We start from the raw sequence: 20484 nt of genomic DNA, 5'->3' as shown, positions 1-20484 counted from the left end.
TAAAAAATCTTAAAAAAAAAAAGTTGTATAGACTGATTATGGTGAGCCCTTCCAGAGATCCTGGGGACAACTATCCTTTAGCAGGTCCTTTGTAATTAATGTGAAAAGTGAGCCTTGTCTTAGCTTCCCCTACACTTCTACAACCCCTCTCCTCATAGCCATTACTTCCCAGTTCATATACAAATACAGGTTTTATAGACTTTTTCTTTAACAAAAAATTTGTAGATGTGTTTTCTTCAGGTTGTTTCCTTATTTCTTATTTTCTGATATAACTAATACCAACATTCCCATGGGGACTGTAGTCACAAGAAAGGAATACAGATGTCTTCTCATTCATTTGCAACACAGTAAAGTGGAAAAAATATAGGCCAGTTAGAAGCAGCTTCATCATCTTCTGCATAGGTAATCCTGGATCAGTGTATTTAGACTTCAGTGCACAGTGAATTGGGTGGTTGTTCAAAATGCAAGTAATCTAGGCCTTATTACCAGAAATTCTGATTTGTACTCTAAATTAGTCCTGTGTGTGGTTAGAAATGTTTTTCCTTGTAAATAACAAAATATTCCATAATCTAATTATCTCACATATTAAGAAATCTCCTAATAATTGTTCCAAGCTTGGTGTGGCTCAATGATGTCATCAGAGTCTTTCCTTCTGCTCTAACTTCTCAGCATGTTAGCTTTTCATCTTAGATGTCTCACCTTGTGGTCACAGAGGACTGCTGCTCCCAGTAGCATATCCCTTTGCTATCATGCCCAAGAAATGGTACCAGACAGCTCTCCTTGTGTACTTTCATTCTTTTTTCAGAAGTAAAATCTTCCCCAGAAATTCCACATTCCCAGCAGTCTCCTTAGATGTTTTTGGTCAGACCATTACTGGTTGCCTCTAGCTACAAAGAGATAGGAGGGTATTTGGGAAAGTGAAATGTGAGAACATGACTAGTGTGTAAAATTGAGACAACTGTAATGTATCCCCTAAGGCTAGGCACTCTGCCACCTGAACATAATTGGGGTTCTGTTGAAAAGGAAGAAGAGGATGGCTGTCAGGGGACCACCACTGTTGTCTGCCCTGGCCCTGAGGGGATTCCATGGATCACACTTTAAACCAATGGTTGCCAAACATCATCTGGGTTATATCAGAAGGATCCAAGGAGCTTTAGAAAGTGCCAGAGGCCTGTATTTCACTGAGTGGGTCAGAGGTAAGGCCTGAACATCTGGATTTTTTTTTTTTTTTTTAAAGCTCATTAGGTGATTCTGGTGTGCAGCTAGGATTAAGCTCTCATTGGACCAATCAGTTAATTTTTGTGAACACCAGCTGACAGCCCACGGAGATAATATTAGGATAATGATAGTATTTGCCACGTAGGATAAGTATTAGAAATAAATGAGTTGGTATATAGAAAGTTGAAGTTCAAGCCAGCACAAAATAGGTACACTTAAGCTTTGGATCTTAGTGCCCCCACCCCAGATTGCTTTTATTTATTTTTTATTTTTTATTTTTTTTCCAGATTGCTTTTAGAGGCAGATTCTAGTTTCCTTTTTCTTTTTCTAAAATATTTATTTACAACTTTATTGAGGAATAACTGATGAATATAATCATATATTTAAAGTGTTGAATGCGATGATTTGATATTCATTATACATTGTAGAATAATTACCAAAGTCAAGGTAATTAACACATCCTTCACCTCACTTCATCTCCTCATCATCATAGTTAACATAGTCGTTTCTCTTTTTTTTTTTTTCCCCAAGGAGAATGTAAAATAGTACAGCTACTATGGAAAATAATATGGAAGTTCCTCATAAAATTAAAAATTAAACTACCATATGATCTAGCATTTCCACTCCTGGGTATATATGCAAAGGAATTGAAATCACTATCTTAAAGCAATATCTGCATACCCCTACATCCCTGTTCACTGAAGCATTACTCACCACAGCCAAGACTTGGAAACAACTGAAGTATCTGCCAACAGATGAATGAATAAAGAAAAGGTGATGTATATATGCACACACACTATATTATATACACATATATACATAATATTATATATATAGAAATATATGTTAAAATGTCTCTAGGAATATATATAGAGAATATATATAATATATATTGAAATACTATTCAGTCATTTAAAAAAAAAAAAGACTGTCTTGTCACTTGCAACAACTTGTATAAATCTGGAGGGCATTACTCTAAGTGAAGTAACCCAGATAAAGAAACATGCTGAATGATATCACTTGTATGCAGAAACTTAAAAAAAAAAAAAAAAATCACATCTTGTTTTCCCCAGAGAAATGGCGCTTTTCAAAATTGTGAGTAGACTTGCTAGTCTTGGCTACTGTATTAGTTCTCTATTGCCATAGTAACCAATTATCACAAATTTAGTATCTTAAAACACCAACAGCTCTGTGGGTTAGAAGTCCAAGCAGGCTAGCCTGGGTCTCATGCTCAGGGTTTCATTCTGAAAGTAAGGAGTTGCCTGGGCTGGGCTCCTATCTGGAGGCTTGGGTAAAGAAGACACCTCCAAGCTCATTAAGGGGGTCGACAAAATTCAGTCCCTTGCAGCTGTAGGGTGAGGCCCCATTTTCTTGCTGTATTTGGGCTGGGGTCACTCTGCTCTTGGAAGCCATTCACATTTTTTCTTGCATGATCCTGTCTATCTTCAGAACAACAACAGTGTATCACATTCTTCCATGCTTCCAATCTCTCTGACTTCCTTTTCTGCCCCATTGGAGAAAGCTCTCCGTTTTTAAAGGCTTCTGTGGTTTCACGGAGCCCATCTGGATAACGTAGGACAATCCCTTTATTGTAATGTAAACTGTGCTTTTATAACAACAGAATCATGATCGTGATACTTCATCATACTCACAGGTTCTGGGGATTAGGATGAAACACCTTTGGGGAGGAGGAAGTACTTTAGAAATTCTGCCTACCACAACTGCCCATGCACGTCCCTTTTTCAAGCACTCCTTTATCCCAATGGTTCTCACCTATCCTCCAATCTTATTATCAGCCTGGATTTAGCAATCTCCAGGTGAAGTGTTGGTACCTGTTATGTGTTTTATTGAAGCTAGATTAGGTATAACGTATTTCCCATATTAGGCAAAAACCAGGACAAGAGTGATGTCAGCTTCACATGTACACCCTGATCATGGACAATGGAGAATCAGTAGTCTGACCTGACCTCGAGGGGTTGGAGACACCAGGCAGTCAAGCCTAAGAATTCCAATTAGACACAAAGTGATAAACAAGAGGAGACAGTTCATTCCAAGGGCCAGGTGAGTGACACTGACCGTAAGCACCATGGGGGTTCAGATATAGCTATAAATGGAGACCATCTCAGAGTTGCAGGCCTGGACAAGCCTTCCAGGACCATTCCAGTCACATAGCATAGGTAACCCCCAACTTTCTGGCCTCCTAAATTCAACTGACTTTCCTCAGATGCCCAAATTGATTCAGAAAACGGCTCCTTTGGAGCAAAGCCTACCACCTGGTAGTTACCCAGAATATTTTTTAGGAGTCTTAGGTAAGTATTGTTTTAGCTTGATTTTTAATCTTTAGCTTGGGAAAACTTCAAAGCACTGAAAATCAAAATGTAAAGAGTGGAGAGAGTAAGAAAGTCTGGATAATCTTGAAAAGCCAAAACAAATGAAATAATAAAGGCCTGGAGATAGTCGTCATAGGTGAGCTTTCATGTCCACATTGTTACTGTGATTCTGTAGTGCACACTGTGGGTGTGTGGTCTAGTCCTTCCTTCAAGTCTGAGGCACCCATTCCCCAGCTGCTGGGAGGGCTGGCAGCTGATGGCTCTCAGCCAAGTTCCTCTCAGGGAATTACCCTTGGCTGAAGAAAGCGACCTTGTGCGAGATCATGCCCCTTCCCTGGGCAGTCCTCATCCAGTGACAGGTACATACTAGTGTATGAAGGCCAGGTAGCCTTGCCCCAAGCGGGACAAGAATGAAGGGCCACCCCAGTTCCAGAGTTTCCCTGAGACTGGTGTAGGCCTCTGTTAGGGCCACCTTACAGTTCAACACCTGCCTCTGCACAAAGCTGTTCCCTCTACTTCCCCATAGGGGTGAATCCTATGGCCATTTCTCTACCACTTCCTTGCATACTCATCTCAGACTGGCAACAGATTCTAACAAGTCTCATCAACCTTGAGGATGTATTCATCTTTATGCTCATGTACAAGTGTATGTGTATGTATTCTTGTGTTTAGTTTGAGAAACCAAGAATGGGCAAATGATCTAGCTTTAAAATATGGCGAGAATAAATTTACTGGATTTTCAAATTTCATCATGAGCTTCAATTTTTTTTCAAGTCTCAATTCTGTCTGTCAAAAAGTTATAAAAGGTAAAGATGAAAAATTCAGAAAGGCAGTAAATGCAACAAATTCATTTCCTTCCCTGATGCACTAGACATGATTTGGGTGTAGTCAAAACAAGGCGTGGACTGTCAGCCATAGTTAGCTATCCAAAATATGACACTTACAAAATAATGGAGCCATTTCAAAGTTAAAATTAACATTTAAGAATGTTCCATCATCTTCTGAAAAATGACTCAAGGAAATTATTCCCCCAAAATTCATCTCTTACGTCTTCTGTAGAGTGGTCAACAATGAGAGGTGGTAACATAGCTGTAAGAGGCAGCCCTGATGGAAGTGCTACTCATTAGGGCAAGGTGGGCTCTTCTGACTTACTGACCTCCATTCTGGATCTTTTAAAGTGTTAATTTGGCTGAAACTGACATGCTGATGCTAAGCTAGGATCTGAAAACTTCCCTAGTGAGAATAATAGTTATCTAAGACAATTCTATAAACCTTTTCTAGATCTCCTGATATCTTTGGTTTTTGTGGAAATCAGGATAATGTGAAAAGAGCACTTCTTAACCCAACCTTAAAGAGTTAGGGCACAAAGTGTTCCTAAGTGCGGTGGGAAATCAAGAAGGCTATCTGTGAGTAAGATGCACATGAAAGGGATCCCTGGGTGGCTCAGTGGTTTAGCGCCTGCCTTGGGCCCAGGGAGTGTTCCTGGAGTCCTGTGATCAAGTCCCACATCAGGCTCCCTGCATGGAGTCTGCTTCTCCCTCTGCCTGTGTCTCTGCCTCTCTCTGTGTATTTCTCATGAAGAAATAAAATCTTTAAGAAAAAAAAAAGAAGATGCACGTGAAAGATTCTGGTTTCCTGTGCTATTCATCTTGGGTAAAAACTTGGTTTCAAGCGATATTTAAAAATATAAAATGTACATTTTTAGAGGGACTCATCCTAGGTTAAAAAATTATATTATTGGGACGTCTGGGTGGCTCACTGGTTGAGCCTCTGCCTTTGGCTCAGGGCATGATCCCAGAGTTCTGGAATCAAGTCCCACATCGGGCTCCCTACAGGGACCCTGCTTCTCCCCGTCTGTGTCTCTGCCTCTCTCATGAATAAATAAAATCTTTTAAAAAATTATATTCTTTAGAGTGATAATAAATCGCTACATTTTAACAAACACTGGATACGAGAGTATACAGTATAATTCAATGGTTCTAAGTGAGGCTTCGCACTTGCATTAAAATTATCTGGAATGATTTTGAAAATTCAGATTCCTGGGCCCCACTCCTGACCTACTTGGCCTGGAATTCTGTACTATAATAGCCCATTAGGTGATTCTTGGGCACACCAAAATGTAAAAAAAAAACCTGGCATAATAGGATAATTAGCTTTAGGGCTAGAAAAGTCTTCAAAGATAAATCCAGCCCCTTGGACTGTGACCAAGGCATACAGATACGCTATAAGATTTAAGTATTGAAAGTTGAACAAATATTTACGAATGACCTATGCTCCACAAATCTCTGTGGAAGACACAAAGATAAATGAGACGTAATTCTCTCTCTGTGAATCTAATATATCATCTAATTTTCAACTAAGTATGTTATTTAACCTTTTCCCAAATGTTTTTATTCTTAACATCTCTTCATGTAAGATTGTCTCTTGGATGTCAAGTATAATGCTCATAAAATTGAACTAATAATTTTACTTTTTGCTCTCAATTTATCTCCCTACTCTAAGATCAAGACCAAGATGGTGGTGAATAGCAGTAATTCCAACCTATTCTGCTATCAGACAGGCATGTGGCTTTAATATACAAAACAAAGTTAATATAGTCAGTGTTAGTGCTTATTCCTTGAGTGTAGTATGTTGCACTATCATTGATTTGTTGGTGTTAGGTTGTCTCAGCCTATTAACTGTTTCAAGGTTCTAACTCCAGCAAAAAAAGCCCAGACCTGGAGTCTATTTTATATTTTAAGACTCAACTTTATTTTTTTACCTTTTATTTATTTATGATAGTCACACAGAGAGAGAGAGAGAGAGGCAGAGACACAGGCAGAGGGAGAAGCAGGCTCCATGCACCGGGAGCCCGACGTGGGATTCGATCCCAGGTCTCCAGGATCGCGCCCTGGGCCAAAGGCAGGCGCCAAATTGCTGCGCCACCCAGGGATCCCCAAGACTCAACTTTAAAATGTGAGAACTTCCAGACTTCTAAGGATAGGTTTAACTTTGTAAATTCTTTTAATTAGAGTGGAGGCCGTACTTATTCAGAAGCACACAGGGTCCAACTCTTAGCTTTCACTATCTAGATGAATACTTGGAAGTTTCTCCAAATGTGGCTTTTAATTAATTTAGGTCAGCTAAGCATGTAGGGTATGGTTTGCTTCTAAGACTTAATGCTGAAGGACTGTAAGATACTCCCTTAATGCTTATTCTCTAAGTCTGAGTTCACAGAGCCCTCACTGAAGTAGGACTGTTAAGGCACTAACCTAAGTTTGTCCTTTTAAGACCATGTGGGGTTTGGTCATCCTTGTCTAAAATGAAGGGCCAAATACTAGTCAGTACAATGTAGATAATAGTACAATTATCTACATTGTACTATTAACTACACAATCCTTCACAGCAATCAGAGCAGGCTCCTCTCTCATTTGGTTCTCTGAAGGCAATCGCTGGCTGACCACCCTGTGTAACTTGTGTAACTTCTTTACTTCCTCACTAGGAGGCCAGTCAGCAGGTCAGTGGGGTTCTTGGGACTTTGGATAGCCTAGATTTTATGGTTTTTATAGGGTGAGACACAGATTCATTTGTCCTGTTTAAAAGATTAAACAGGGCCAAAGGGGCCAAAGGCAGGCGCCAAACCGCTGCGCCACCCAGGGATCCCTAGATGGGCTTTACAATGGACCAATATTACCAACAAAACTTTTCATTACGGAAGTTACTGGGAGACCTTCCTCAAATTCAAACCTCATAAAATAGTTTAGCCTCCAAAAGGCTCTTTGCCTTCTTCGTGGACGGACATCTGTCGTCTTTGTTTTACTCTTTGGGCCCTTAGCCTTTACTGCCCATTTTGGTTTAACATATTTGAACACTGTCATCAGCTCTGTTACAGTTAAGTTAGAGGGGTGTTTCCTAAACACTGAATTTCTTGGGGCAAGACTCTACCTTTTTCCTCTCTGCAACCCTAGGACCAGAAAGTACCTGAGGGCAAGAATCGTCATTCATATGAATACAAGAATTGGCCTTGTAGAAGGAAAATGAAGGGCTGAGGGACTTTGAAAAAATAAAGTTGGTGATCTTAAAGCCTTAGGCCAAGGCCTGAACTACACAACACTTGGAAATTGCTTTTCTTCAAGGCAGAAACCTTACTCAAGCTGCTCTCGCCTAGCCAGACCTCCCTTCACAGTGATTGACAGCGTGATCCTCCTCTCATTACTGAAAGGTATTGTGTTTCTTCTGTTAGAGTAATAAAAAGTATAGAAGTCTGCCAAAGTCCTGACTGGTGGCAGTGGGCTGATCTGTTCCCTGTATCTAATGGTAACCCTTCTCCCATTTTACATGTTTAGCAGAGCGCTCAAATGTATAGCTCAGTTTTATTCGGTGGGAAGGAAATTGTGGGATCGCAGTACATAAATAAAATTAGTCTTTAGTAACCTGGACTCAGAAAAAAAGTGGTCAACCACATTACCGACCTCTTCTGATGTGCAATTCATGAGGTGGAAAATGGGGTCACTCAAATAATTGTGTTGCCTCAAGATACAGCTCCCTTTTCTATCCAAACTGTTTAACTAAATGAAGAGTGAGGTCCCTGAAGGAGTTTTGTTCCCTGTTTTGTTAACGAGGAGGTTGAGTATTCCTGGAAGATAGCTCTGAAGTGTCATGAGCAGTGAAGATTTAACTTAACCTCAATCACCCTTGGCTCTAGAAGCCCCATTATTACTTGTCAGATATTTTCTGTTATTATTTCTCATATGAAAGAGGGTGTGCACTGACTGGCTTAGAATTAGAATAATAGTATATTTGATGTCTATTACCACACCTTGGGCTCCTGGGTGTGATTTTGACATATATTAAAGCCAACAAAATAAGTCAAAAGGTTGCTGATCTTTTGAGTACAGAGCTTGGGTTGAATCTGAGAAGTGAAAGAAGAAGTAAACAAGACAATTCCTAATTTTAACATGCTATGCCATAGAGTAAGACTAATTTTTAATTCTTAGGTGTAAGAAGTGCAATAAAATTTAGGGAGGAAACCACTACCATACTGTAACATAAGGAGGAGTCTGGAAAAAATGACGTCAAAGGAAACCAACCTGCCTTCTTAAAAAAAAAAAAAAAATCTCACTGATGTAAATAACTGCTTTTGGGTAAAATGCCTGCTTCACATTTTCAGTTTCTCTATCTCTTGTTTATTTCAGTTTTAGTAATGACAGGAAGTTTGGGTAATTTTACATCAAAAGTTTTGGACTGCAGAGGGGAAAAAAGAAAACCCTCTTAAAGACACCTGACAAATGAGTTTCAAGTAATTCTATGCAATGATCTAGAGTTATCGAAGAATAAATTTAGACAATATGCTGTAAGTTTAGGATTTGTAATAGCTACTGAATTAGTAAGGTGAATTTCTATTTAATAGCAAAAATTCTATTAATATTCTTTAATAAGCACTGTTTTACATTATGAGGTCATCAATTAGGCCTAAATGAGGTCACTGGTGATCTTAAATTAAAACTATGTGCACCTACAAGTTTTTTGCCTTTCTACCCTCTAAGTTAGCATATTATAAATGGATCTTGATGTGTTTTCAAACTTCAGACTCGGGTTCAATCTTGCCACTCAGTTCTGCTTCACTTGTTCTGAGTCATTTGACTTCTGAACACCAATTTTCCATTTGGCAAATCTGAAGATTTAGTAGCCTAAGAGGGTCTACAATAAAACAGAGAATGAAGTCTAACCTGGTAAAGATTATGAAATTTTCGGATGAGAAAAAAACACCAAATACCAATGATTACTTGAGGATCTCCAAAATAGTTGGCTACATGTCTAATTTAGGATTAAGGAAATATAGGTGATTCAATTATTTCCCCTTTTTTTTCTGCTTCTGTAACCAGGCAAGTAGGTCTGTAAAAATCATTTTTAAAAATTAAAAAAAAAAAAAAAAGATTTTATTTATTTATTTGAGAGAAACTGAGCATGAGAGGAGAGAAGACAGAGAGGGTAAGAATCTCAAGCAGACTCCCCATTGAGCAGGGAGCCAAGGCAGGACTGGTTGCCACAACCCCCAGATCATGACCTGAGCCGAAAATAAGAGTGGGAGGCTTAACTGACTGAGCCACCCAGGTGCCCCTATAAAAATTACTTTTTATAAATAAATCATTTTTTGTTTTATTATTCTAAGCATGTAATGACCTTCACCTCACAGAGTAAAATTACTTTTTTTTAGAATGAAAGTACTTACTTTACACACCTAATTAGTATGAAAAACTAAAGTTTAGTATTTTGACTAAAGAAAAATCCAACTAAAATAACCATACCTTTCTATATCTCTGACACACACAGCACTGAAGAGAATGAATACAGTCTTATATAGAACTAAAGAGTGGATCATTAGTCTCTTTCAAACTACTTTCTGGATTTTATCACCAACTTGCTACAGTCTAATAACAAATGAATGGAAAATGAAATTCAACCTAACTGCTACCAGGAGTGTAATTCTGGTATTCTAGAAAAAGAAAGAGGAAAGACAATGTGGTTTAGTGTGAGTTCTATGAAAAAAGATTTGAAACTGACAAGAGTCACAACTTGACAACTTGTTAAGACTAAGACACTGCCACTATAATTAGTTCTATAATGGCACATCTAGCAGTTCTACAAATGAGGAAGTACTGTTAATCTGTCATTAGACATTCATTAGAAAACCCAAAGAGCTGAAATCCTAGTACTGAATTTCACAAAAAAGACAATGAGTATTTCATTAGGAGGTAAATAGCTGTACTCAACTACACTATAGAGAGGCAACATACAAGACAGAGTATAAATGCACAAATTTTTAGTCCTGGAAAAAAAGAGCTATCAATAACAGAATGAGAAACACCAGTACAAACCTGGTAATTCTTAGGCAGCAGAAATGATGCAACACAAATGTAGTTCTTAAGAAGTACAGTAAAGTTCTACATAGCAAGACTAAATTCAATAATGAGTAACAAACTCATGAGAAAATCGTTCACTTCTATGTTTTGCTAATACTGATAGCTTTATCTGGAGAATGTTGATTACTTTAGTTGTTAACTGTTCATTCACCTTAATTAAATACTATAGGAAATTCTATTTGGACAATCTATATTGTCAACATTATTAGATCTGAAATAAAATATGTTTGAGGTAGAGCGCCTCCCTTTAGTGATAAGATAAGTTAAGCAATAATTCTGTATCCTTTCCAGGACTATACCTTTGGAAAACTTAAAATAGGTTGTAGTAAATCTATATGTATTTAGGTACATAAGTTTCTTCTTGAAAGACTTACAACTAAATACAATTAATTGGAAAACATGGGGCTATCTGAATTTACTAAATCTTACAACTCTGCTACTAAAACAGTATAAAGTGGCATTCATTCCCTCAGCTTTTTTAAAGCTGCTGAGTCCAAACAACAGTGTGTATATACATATAAACACATACACGTACATATGCACTAATAAGGAACATATTGGGTGGCAGGTTACTGAAAATTGAGGTAGACAGGCTAGACTTCAGGTCAAGGGCCATATGAACATCTGCAATCATTTGCTTAAGAAAGAGGTAGGTCAATTTTCACTCATATCTTAAAAGTACCAGACTGATCTAATATCGATAGATAATAAACCTGAGCTCTGAATGAAATATGCCTAAAACCACAAAGATTTTGGCCTATAAAATTCATTTCACTGAGCCTTTATATATACGCAGAGCATAATTAAGCAAAGTTAGAAAAATTATTATTTTTACATATGGGGCAAAGAACCTCATAAATATAAATAACTTTTGAAGTATACAAAATGTCTGTCATTCCAGTCTCAGGTCAAATACTACCTCCTCAGAGGTCTACCTTGACACCCTACCCAGAAAATTGCTCTATCAAATCACTGTTTTCTTTTCCAATGTTCAGAAAACATTGTTCTCTGAAATACCTAGTTCATGCACCTATTAACTTATTTATTGTCTAGCTACAGAATTAAGGCTCTATTGCTCACCACTGTATTTCTAGCAGATGCTAGGCATAATTATTTCATTAGTTGAATAAATTGAGTGTACATGATAGATCAAAATATACCAAGAGATAGAAAAGAATCCCCCACATATACATATACTTACCTGGATGACAGAGTGTTTCTAATTTTTTTAAGGTTATTACTTAAAATTTGAGGTGGAGTATTTTGTTGCTTTAAGACAAATAATATATATTGTAGTAAAAATTACTTAAGCCTCTTGAAATTGAATAACTTAGATGGGAAAATAATTTAAATTAGTATTTTTTTGGTAAAATAACCCAAAAACTACCCCTTAGTTTCTCCCGTAACTCTTATATCAGTTAAAAATAATCAGATAAAACAGCTTTAAACATGGTAATTTATTTTATGTGGTTGTTTAAATCCATTGTTTAAAAATGTTCAAAAGGCACTTTAAGAAACATTTAAAAATACATTTTTTCCTGACTTATTGGTGGATCACTTAAAATAATCAAGTCACCACACATTTTTAAATCATTCATACTATTACCTTACATAATTTTTAAATTCCAAAACACAAATATTTACTGTGTAATATAACACACTGCTTAGCAGTAAGATTAGTTTCCCTCTAATATATACTTCATATGGATTATTAATTTGTAGGGCCCTGCAAAATTATTTAAACTGAACTGATATAAACTAAAAACTAGAGAGCTAAAAAGGTAAAAGGAGTTGAAATAGAGCACTATTCACTTCTGGAGCCAGTTTTAGAGTCGATTTCTCTGGAGAGAATTTGTAAAGTTTTTTACTCAAATCTGTATTAAAACTTCTATTTCAACTCCGATATATAAACATAAGTTGTATTTTTAAATTAACAGAGATTACATTTAGTATAAAATAAACCATAGGTTGTCCCCCAGCTTGCATAAGAGCGTTTCTGTCAGGCCTACAATAGAGAAATGAGGCAAATGAGGTTTTTTTGGTTTGTTTTTGAGAAAAAGGGGTAGAGGAAATGAAATCCAAATAACTTTACTTCATTTAATAATTGTGTATCTAGAATTAGTTTAAAACTGTAGACATTTAAGTAGGGCAAGTATCCTGAGAGCCAGCAGGCATTATTCTTAGATTTTTTTACTTCCAATCTCCTAGGGAAATCTAAAGTTAATAGGTATAAAATTATTAGTAAGTGATACAAATTCTAATCACTAATCACAGCCAAATTAACCGTGCAAAGGCAGCATTAAGAATAGTTAGAAAATGGAAATTAGTTGTAAAGAAAATAAAGGGCAACAAATACAAAGAAGAAGGAATTGTCAAAGACAGAATACTCTAATGAACTGAAAATTTAAATGAAGAACAAAAGGATAGACTTGATCTAATCATAAAGTGAGACAGTTTTTCAAGTCTCAATCTGAAAATACTATCATTGATAGTATTTTTGATAGGCTCAAGGAAATGAAAAATTAATACTCAAACAATTATGAAAATAACCCGTTAACAAATTTAATGCTCAAATGCAATTACCGTATTTCAAAAAATACCAAAAACTGGCCAGTAATTTATTTTGAGTCTTCTTACAGTAACAAAAATTCCTCTGAAATTTAAGATATTTGAAAACAAATAATTGAACTCTGAGACAAAAATCTGCTTTGTATCACCTATGAACTTCCCACTTGAAATACAGTATACTGTTCCTGGGAAACATAAACATAGCAAAAGCCTTATATTTTGAAACAACACTAAAACCATTTATCCAAATGACAAAGATCTCAATTTAAAATACAGTAAGTTATCACCATGAAATCCGGTTTTATGTGCTCTGCTGAATACTTGGGAAAATTTTTTGCTGTATGAGGTCATATGGAGGGTCAACTGATTCTTGACAGTGATCAAAGTTTGATATTATTAATTTGCAGAAAAACATTCTATATATTATAAAGTAATATTCTGCTACCTCCATTTAAAATTTTTTATTAACAATCAGAATTTTTTTTTACTAACTAGTGAGGACTCTCATTTAGCTATGCTTTTAATGAATTAGTATGTACTTACTAGTTCTTAATAAACTCTTCCCACCCCAATTGTGAAATTACTAAGCTTGGAGAATTAAATATGTTAGTTACTGTGGGCCCTGACATTAGTGGAACCTGAAGAAGCCAAAGAATTTTGTCAAAAACTGAATGATCCACGGACCCTTCAGGTTATCTTTAAAATCTCTGACATTTAATATGGTATGATCTTGGAAAACACAGATTTAAAACTTGCTTTATTTAAATCTTTGAAAGATATCCTACTTAAGGGGCAATAAATCTTCAGCACATCCCAAGGATCATTTGCATCAGAATCACCCAGGCCTTGGTTCCCAAACTAGAATGAATAGGACTCACCAGGAGGGCTTATTTAAACACTACAGCTAGCCTCCACCTCAGGAGGTCAGAGGTGGGGGCCCAGGAAAGGATGCATTTCCAAGTTCCCAGATGAGGCAAATACTGCTAGTTGGGGACAACACTTTGAAAACCAGTGAGCAAGGGAATCTGGTAAGAATGCATACTAACGGTTCTCATGCTAGAATCAGAATTTCTGGGACTGGGGTCTTGAAATATGCATTTTAACAAGCTCCCAGGCAAGAAAAGAAGAACCACAATTTGAGAGCCACTACGACAATTTGCCTGGTTAATATGACTATTACTGGCTGATGTATCAGATCACACATGTTAGTAAGTAAAACTGGAAATAGTACTAAATGATTAACCTCAAAGGTGATATGGTATAAAGAACACACAGTCTTTGAGCATAAATCCTGGCTCTGTGATTACTAGCTCTGTGACAGTGGAAAAGTTACTTTAATTCTCTGAGCCTCAGTTTTCTCATCTACAATACAGAAAGAACACCCAATTTGTGAAGATTAACACTAATGCACACAGAATATCTAAGCACACTAGATGGCATAGAGTAGGCATTAGATAAAAACTAGCTATTACTTAAGAATTGTATGAAATACTTCCTCCAATATCTAATTTGATTAAAGCAGATTTTTCATTCATTTAGAACAAATATTTATACTCTAAGGTAACAGAATAATAAAACCTTATACTTATTGCTCCATAGGCTGGGCCAGACAAGTGTTCGAAAAGTTGTACATATATTCACTCATTTAATTCTTGTTAAAATCCTGTGAGGTAGGTAGTATTACTGTCCTTAACTTAATAGAGAAAATTGAGGCACAGAGAGATTAAAATTGCTTAAGGTTACAAAACTAATAAGTGACAGATCAAGAATTTAAACCCAGGCAATCTGACTCCAGATCCCAGGATTCATCACCATGTTAATTTCCTATGAGTAAATTTTCAGGTTTTTAGAAAGTAGCATATATGGACTGCAAATAACTTCATATTGACACCAAGGTGAAGAGTTGTTTAAAGAACAGAATGAATGCCTTGAAATTCTGGCAGATGATAGTGCTATGAAAAAAAAAAAAAAAAGACAATTTAAGGTAAAAACAGGTGTGACTTTTCACTGTGTGAACAGAATAATCCATAATTACCACTAATTGTCACCAAGATGAACATCTTTTCAATACACCATCCAAAGAGATGATTTTTGACATGTTTTGGCACAATAAATATAAACTCTTTAGCTAAGCAGCAGATTCAAGGGCATGAAAGCCATGTAAAATTAGCATGATGATAAACATAAAAAATGTAAATCATTTGTTACATTTAAGATAATCTTATAGAAAGTCTGCAAAATATTCTTTCCTTCCAGAAATCCTTTAAATAGAAGGTCACTAAAATTAGAATGAAATATTTATGAATATATTTTTGATGACAGTGTTGAATGGTATTCTGCTCCGTTAGAATTATCCATTGGCAAAACCAAAAACCAATCAATAAACAAACCCCCAAATAGTAAGTCAGCATCAAAATTCAGGCTGTTGTTCATGAATTAAGTATTTGGTCTTTTAACATCTGGCATATTTCAGTTTGTTTAAGCACTCTGTATTTCTAATGTTTTTAATGACCTCTGATCAAACTCGTATATTCAAATTATTTTGCCAATGCAACTAATAGCCACCTCAGAGCCTAAAAATGAATGTCTTAACCTTGCTTTAAACAAGTTATGAAAGGCACAAACATAATTCTCAACTCTCAACAAAATGATAACAAAAGGAACTATAATTATGTAGTTGAAAAGAGTTTTACATATTCCATTTAAAATGTCACTTAGTAATTCCTGAGAGTGCTTCTGATCTAAGAAAAGCATCCCCAAATAGCATTAAATTTACTATTTATTAGTTACCCACAATTAACAATGGGTAAATTTGGGAACAAAATATTTTAAAATGTGTTTATAGAATGCTATTAATGTTTTGAGTACATAAATATTAATAATTAAAATCATATTCAAGAATAAACATATTTAGAAAAGAGACAACGGGGACTCAGTAAAACATTAACTACTAATTAGAACCAAGAATATATATAATACAGTCAAGGCCCATATAATTTCAAAATGTGGCTTTATTAATGCACTTTAGGACAAGTGCCATTCTTACTTTAACCTTGCCCGGAAGAAATATTGCCAACTATAGTCACAGGAAAATTTTCATTAGACAAAAACTGCATGTGTGAGTGTGTGGGGGTGTGGGTTTGGTTCATTTATATCATACTGCAAATATAAACTCATATCTTGAGTTTATAAATAATATTACGCAACAATATTTCTAAAATTTTCTTTAAGGCAGATCTATTTAGCATCATGTGTTACTAATATGTGCAGTGTAGTTTTAGAAAATTTAAATGTTCTAGTTTCTCTGTGAAAATAATACATGTGGTCAAGAATAGAAAACAAAAATCTCATTTCTAGTTCCTCTGCCTGGCCACCATTTTAAAAACACAAGTTTTTCATATATATATATATATATATATATATATATATATATATATACACATACATATATATATATACACACATATATATATATTTACACACACACACATATATATATATGTATCAAAACACATTTTAACAGACTTCACAGCTCACTTAAAGCTTCAGTTTACAGTCATTCATATGAAAGATTTCTCTAATATGGAATGTTCACTTAGGAAGAATTCCTCACTGGGATTCCAGTGTTCTGTATCAGAAATGTAGAAGTTCTTCAGTGCAATGTTAGACATTTTACCTCTTCATTTATGTTTTTCTTTCAAGGGTTCTCACTGTACTTTTGGATCTTCATTTTTGTACGCTCGACTTTTTTCTTTTAGTATATTCTCAGGTAAGGCAGGTTGATATCTGTATAAATAACCATATGGACGAAGATGATAAACGAGGTATTCTAACTCATACATAGTTGTAGGATCAACATAGTGAAATGAAACTGCGAGATCAGAACAGCAACCAGGACCCTAAAAAAGTAGTGGAAACAGGCATTATTAAGATATAATACATAGTTAACATACAATATTCACATACTGATAAAGGAAACATTAATTTTAACAGAATTCAAGCATTAAAGCTGGCAAGGTAAAGCAGAGGCACCTTATTTATTAGACCTGTGGAAGAAACCAAGAGTTTTTAGATTTAAAACTAAACATGAAAACTGCTAAAATATATCTACCTGAAATAATATTCTCTCATATTCTATAGGGTTTTGCAAAAAAAAAAAAAAAATTTATATATATATATATATATGTATATATCTATCTATCTTGAGAATTCTCAAATGAAAGGGGCAACTATACAAAGGATGAAGCTCCATTTTTGAGTTTTGCTTTCTCTTCATAAGTTCTGTCTATAACTTTTTGTTTGGCTCAACCCCAGGAAGACATCTTTGGAACATTCAAGGACTACAAAAGCCTTACCCATAATGTGTCTGCAACCTAATACTTCATCTGCACATCAACCAAAACAGTGTAGTATTTATGAGAGGAAGTGCTGAGTCAAATCTAAGTTTGAATCTAAAGTTTGTCTACTAGGGTCAAATTCTGCCTACTAGTGTCTGACCTTGGGCAAGTTACTTAATATCTATAAGCTTCAATTTCCCCATCTGCAAAAGATGGCTATTTAAAAGAGATAATGTTTATAAAATGTTTGCAACCATCTTGACCTATAGTAAAGCCCAATAAATGTTGACATTATTTTTGACAAAATAGTCATATTTAGGTGGCCCTCAGTAAGTGTTACACATTTGTCCAGATATATAATTCTCACAGATTCCTAACACAGTTAGTATGAAAAACAGGTTTAAAAAAGACAAAAACAGGGGCAGCTCCGGTGGCGCAGCAGTTTAGCGCTGCCTGCAACCCAAGGTGGGATCCTGGAGACCCGGGATCGAGTGCCACATCAGGCTCCTTGCATGGAGCCTGCTTCTCCCTCTGCCTGTGTCTCTGCCTCTCTCTCTCTGTGTCTCTCATGAATAAATAAAATCTTAAAAAAAAAAAAAAGACAAAAACAAGATAATAAAAAATACAACAAACAAACAACAAAAAAAGCAAGAACATAGCAGAAAAAAAATTTAAAAACTGGTCCTAGAATTAAACAGCTGTAAGGTCATTTTGGTATCTAGAGAATGCTTCACCCAGGTGACTCCAACAAAACGTTCACACTTTATCTAATGTCTTTGCAGGGACTCAAGAAGAAAGATATTCTGGTAAGTTTCCAGAGAAGATCCATACTGAACATTTAATAATTCATATTTGGAAGTAGATAGCTTATAATGCAGTAAAAATTATCAGGGAATTGTCCACTGTATTTTCTATGGCTTTCTCTATGAACTTCCCTTTGAAACAAATGCTGAATATGTGGGGTTCTGAACAACCATGTAGCACTGGAAAATTATTTGCTGCCTACTTCTTAACACAATTAGGCAATGTAAGGATAGGAACAAATCTGAAAAGTAAAATTATAAGTCAACTTGTGATCATCAAATCAGCTCTGTCCAATAGATATATGTGAGCCACATGATGCAGTTTAAAATCTAGTGGCCACATTTAAAATGTAATTTAAAAAATGGGAATTATTTTGAATATATTTTAAATGAATAAATCTATTTTTTTCAACATGCAATATTTTAAAAATCATTAATGAAATTGTTCTTTTTATTTGTGCTAAGTTCTTGAAATTAGGAATGGATTTTATACTGACAGTATATCTCAATTTGGTCTAGCCATACTTTATAAATACTCAACAGTCATACCTGGCTAGAAGCTACTATACTAGCCAGTGTGTATTAAAACTAAAAGACTAGACTAATAGCAATTAATTTTAAATTGTCGAACCTCTCTGAAAGCAACTTTATATGACCCTGATATACTATATTTTTGATAAGATTTACTGCATTAATTACATTTCACTCTATTGCATTATTGTTTTTTTTTTTTTTTTTTGCTAGATGACCAGGATACTGTTAAGATTTATAAGCAATAAAATAAAAGACAATAAAAGAAAACAGCTATAATATTAGGAACAAAATATCTCTTTGCATATAATAATGGTTACTACCAAAACTCAAGAGAGTTCAGGTAAAAAAAAAAAAAAAATTAAAAGCATAGGGAGATATTTAAGAAGAAATAAAATCTGGAGAAAACTATAAAGCTTACTAAGCCATCTAAAATAAATTTTAATAATACCAGGCATTCATTGTTCCTAAATTGATAAATACGTAAAGGCATGCACGTTACCAAAGTAGTTTGAAAGAAAAAGGATATAAAGGAATATATACTCTTAGATTAATAATTTCAAAATTCTGTAAAGTTAGGAGGTTCAAAACAATATGGTGCTTAAGGCAAAACCAAATAGGATGATGGAACAGAAGTGAAATACCAGATACCAATCCTATTGTAAGAAACACTATAGTATGTGATAAAGGAGATTATTTTAAATCACTACTGAAAATAAAAATTGGTACTGGAATGATCAGTTAACAACTTGGAAAAATCAGGAGCTCTCAACCTTGACCATATGTCAGTAAGTTTCAGATGGCTTACAGTTAATAGAATTGAAGAATAGAATAGATCCTACTTGGTCATTTCTAACCTACAACAAAAGCAATTTCACATTTAGGGGCATATCTATATAAGTGTGTATGTATACACTATTACACACATATACACTAGTTTAAATCTTCTGTATAAAGACTGATTATAAATTATCTGGTGAAAACTCTATTCCTAGGAAACAGACTTTAGTCCTAGGGAATAAACTCACTTCTAGGGAAGTGAGAAGGTGGTAGGAAAAGGGAACTGTATGAAGAAGTTAAGTTTTAAACAACTAACCAACTTAAGAATGTAACTCTTTGATTAACTGTAATATCTCATATAGTGACTTGCTAAAATAAAAATTTTCCACACTGTGTTTGTAGTGACTACTACAGAGCAAAAGTGTATGTATGAGATTTAGGATAACTCTGAAAACAGCAGTAATTTCAGAGTTAATAATTCAGAAAATAGTATTATTTCTGAGTAATATTTCAACTCTGAAAACAGTAAATATTCTTCTCACTTTTGGAGACGAAAATTTATTAAATGATGGATGAGCAATAACAGAAGTTTGATTCACATTGTGTTTGTATAGAACCTCCTGGGGAAGAAGAGGCAACATTAGAAAGCTGGGTCAATTTTGGTGCTTCCAAGTCTATTTTATTGTCTTCAATATAATTGAATAAACTTTTATAGAAAAAATGTAAATTTGGCATCCATTTCAAAAACCACTGCAATTTAAACAAAAGATATACCACAGAAATATTTATTTTGCTCATAGAAATTATATTGTTAGGTATACCCTATCAGTAGGTGGAAATTGTGAGTAGAACTCTTAAGGGCAAGAAGGATATTTTATTGTTTACAAAAACAGTGACAATTATGACGTCCTTTTGCTATTACTGTATGAAGCAGATACTCCTAGTAAATAAAATCTTACACGCATTTAAATGTCTTTGTTATATGTACTTGCAATGTTCTTAAGTTTTATAGATC

General features: G+C 35.1%; 1 protein-coding gene across 4 annotated transcripts in view; it reads right to left on the bottom strand.

Moving 5' to 3' along the window:
* Positions 1-11892: 11892 nt before the first annotated feature.
* Positions 11893-20484, bottom strand: part of C1GALT1 (core 1 synthase, glycoprotein-N-acetylgalactosamine 3-beta-galactosyltransferase 1) — a 38209-nt gene continuing 29617 nt past the window's right edge. For all 4 annotated transcript variants that reach the window (XM_038556891.1, XM_038556893.1, XM_038556892.1 and 1 more), the window contains one exon: positions 11893-16917. In XM_038556891.1, the coding sequence (XP_038412819.1) occupies positions 16726-16917 (192 nt within the window). In that variant the 3' untranslated portion in view covers positions 11893-16725. The remainder of the gene's footprint in view (positions 16918-20484) is intronic.

This window comes from Canis lupus, chromosome 14, assembly GCF_011100685.1.
Source record: "Canis lupus familiaris isolate Mischka breed German Shepherd chromosome 14, alternate assembly UU_Cfam_GSD_1.0, whole genome shotgun sequence".
Lineage (NCBI taxonomy): Eukaryota > Metazoa > Chordata > Mammalia > Carnivora > Canidae > Canis > Canis lupus.
Note: the sequence above shows the minus strand (reverse complement) of the source record. Positions and strands in the feature narration are given on the sequence as shown.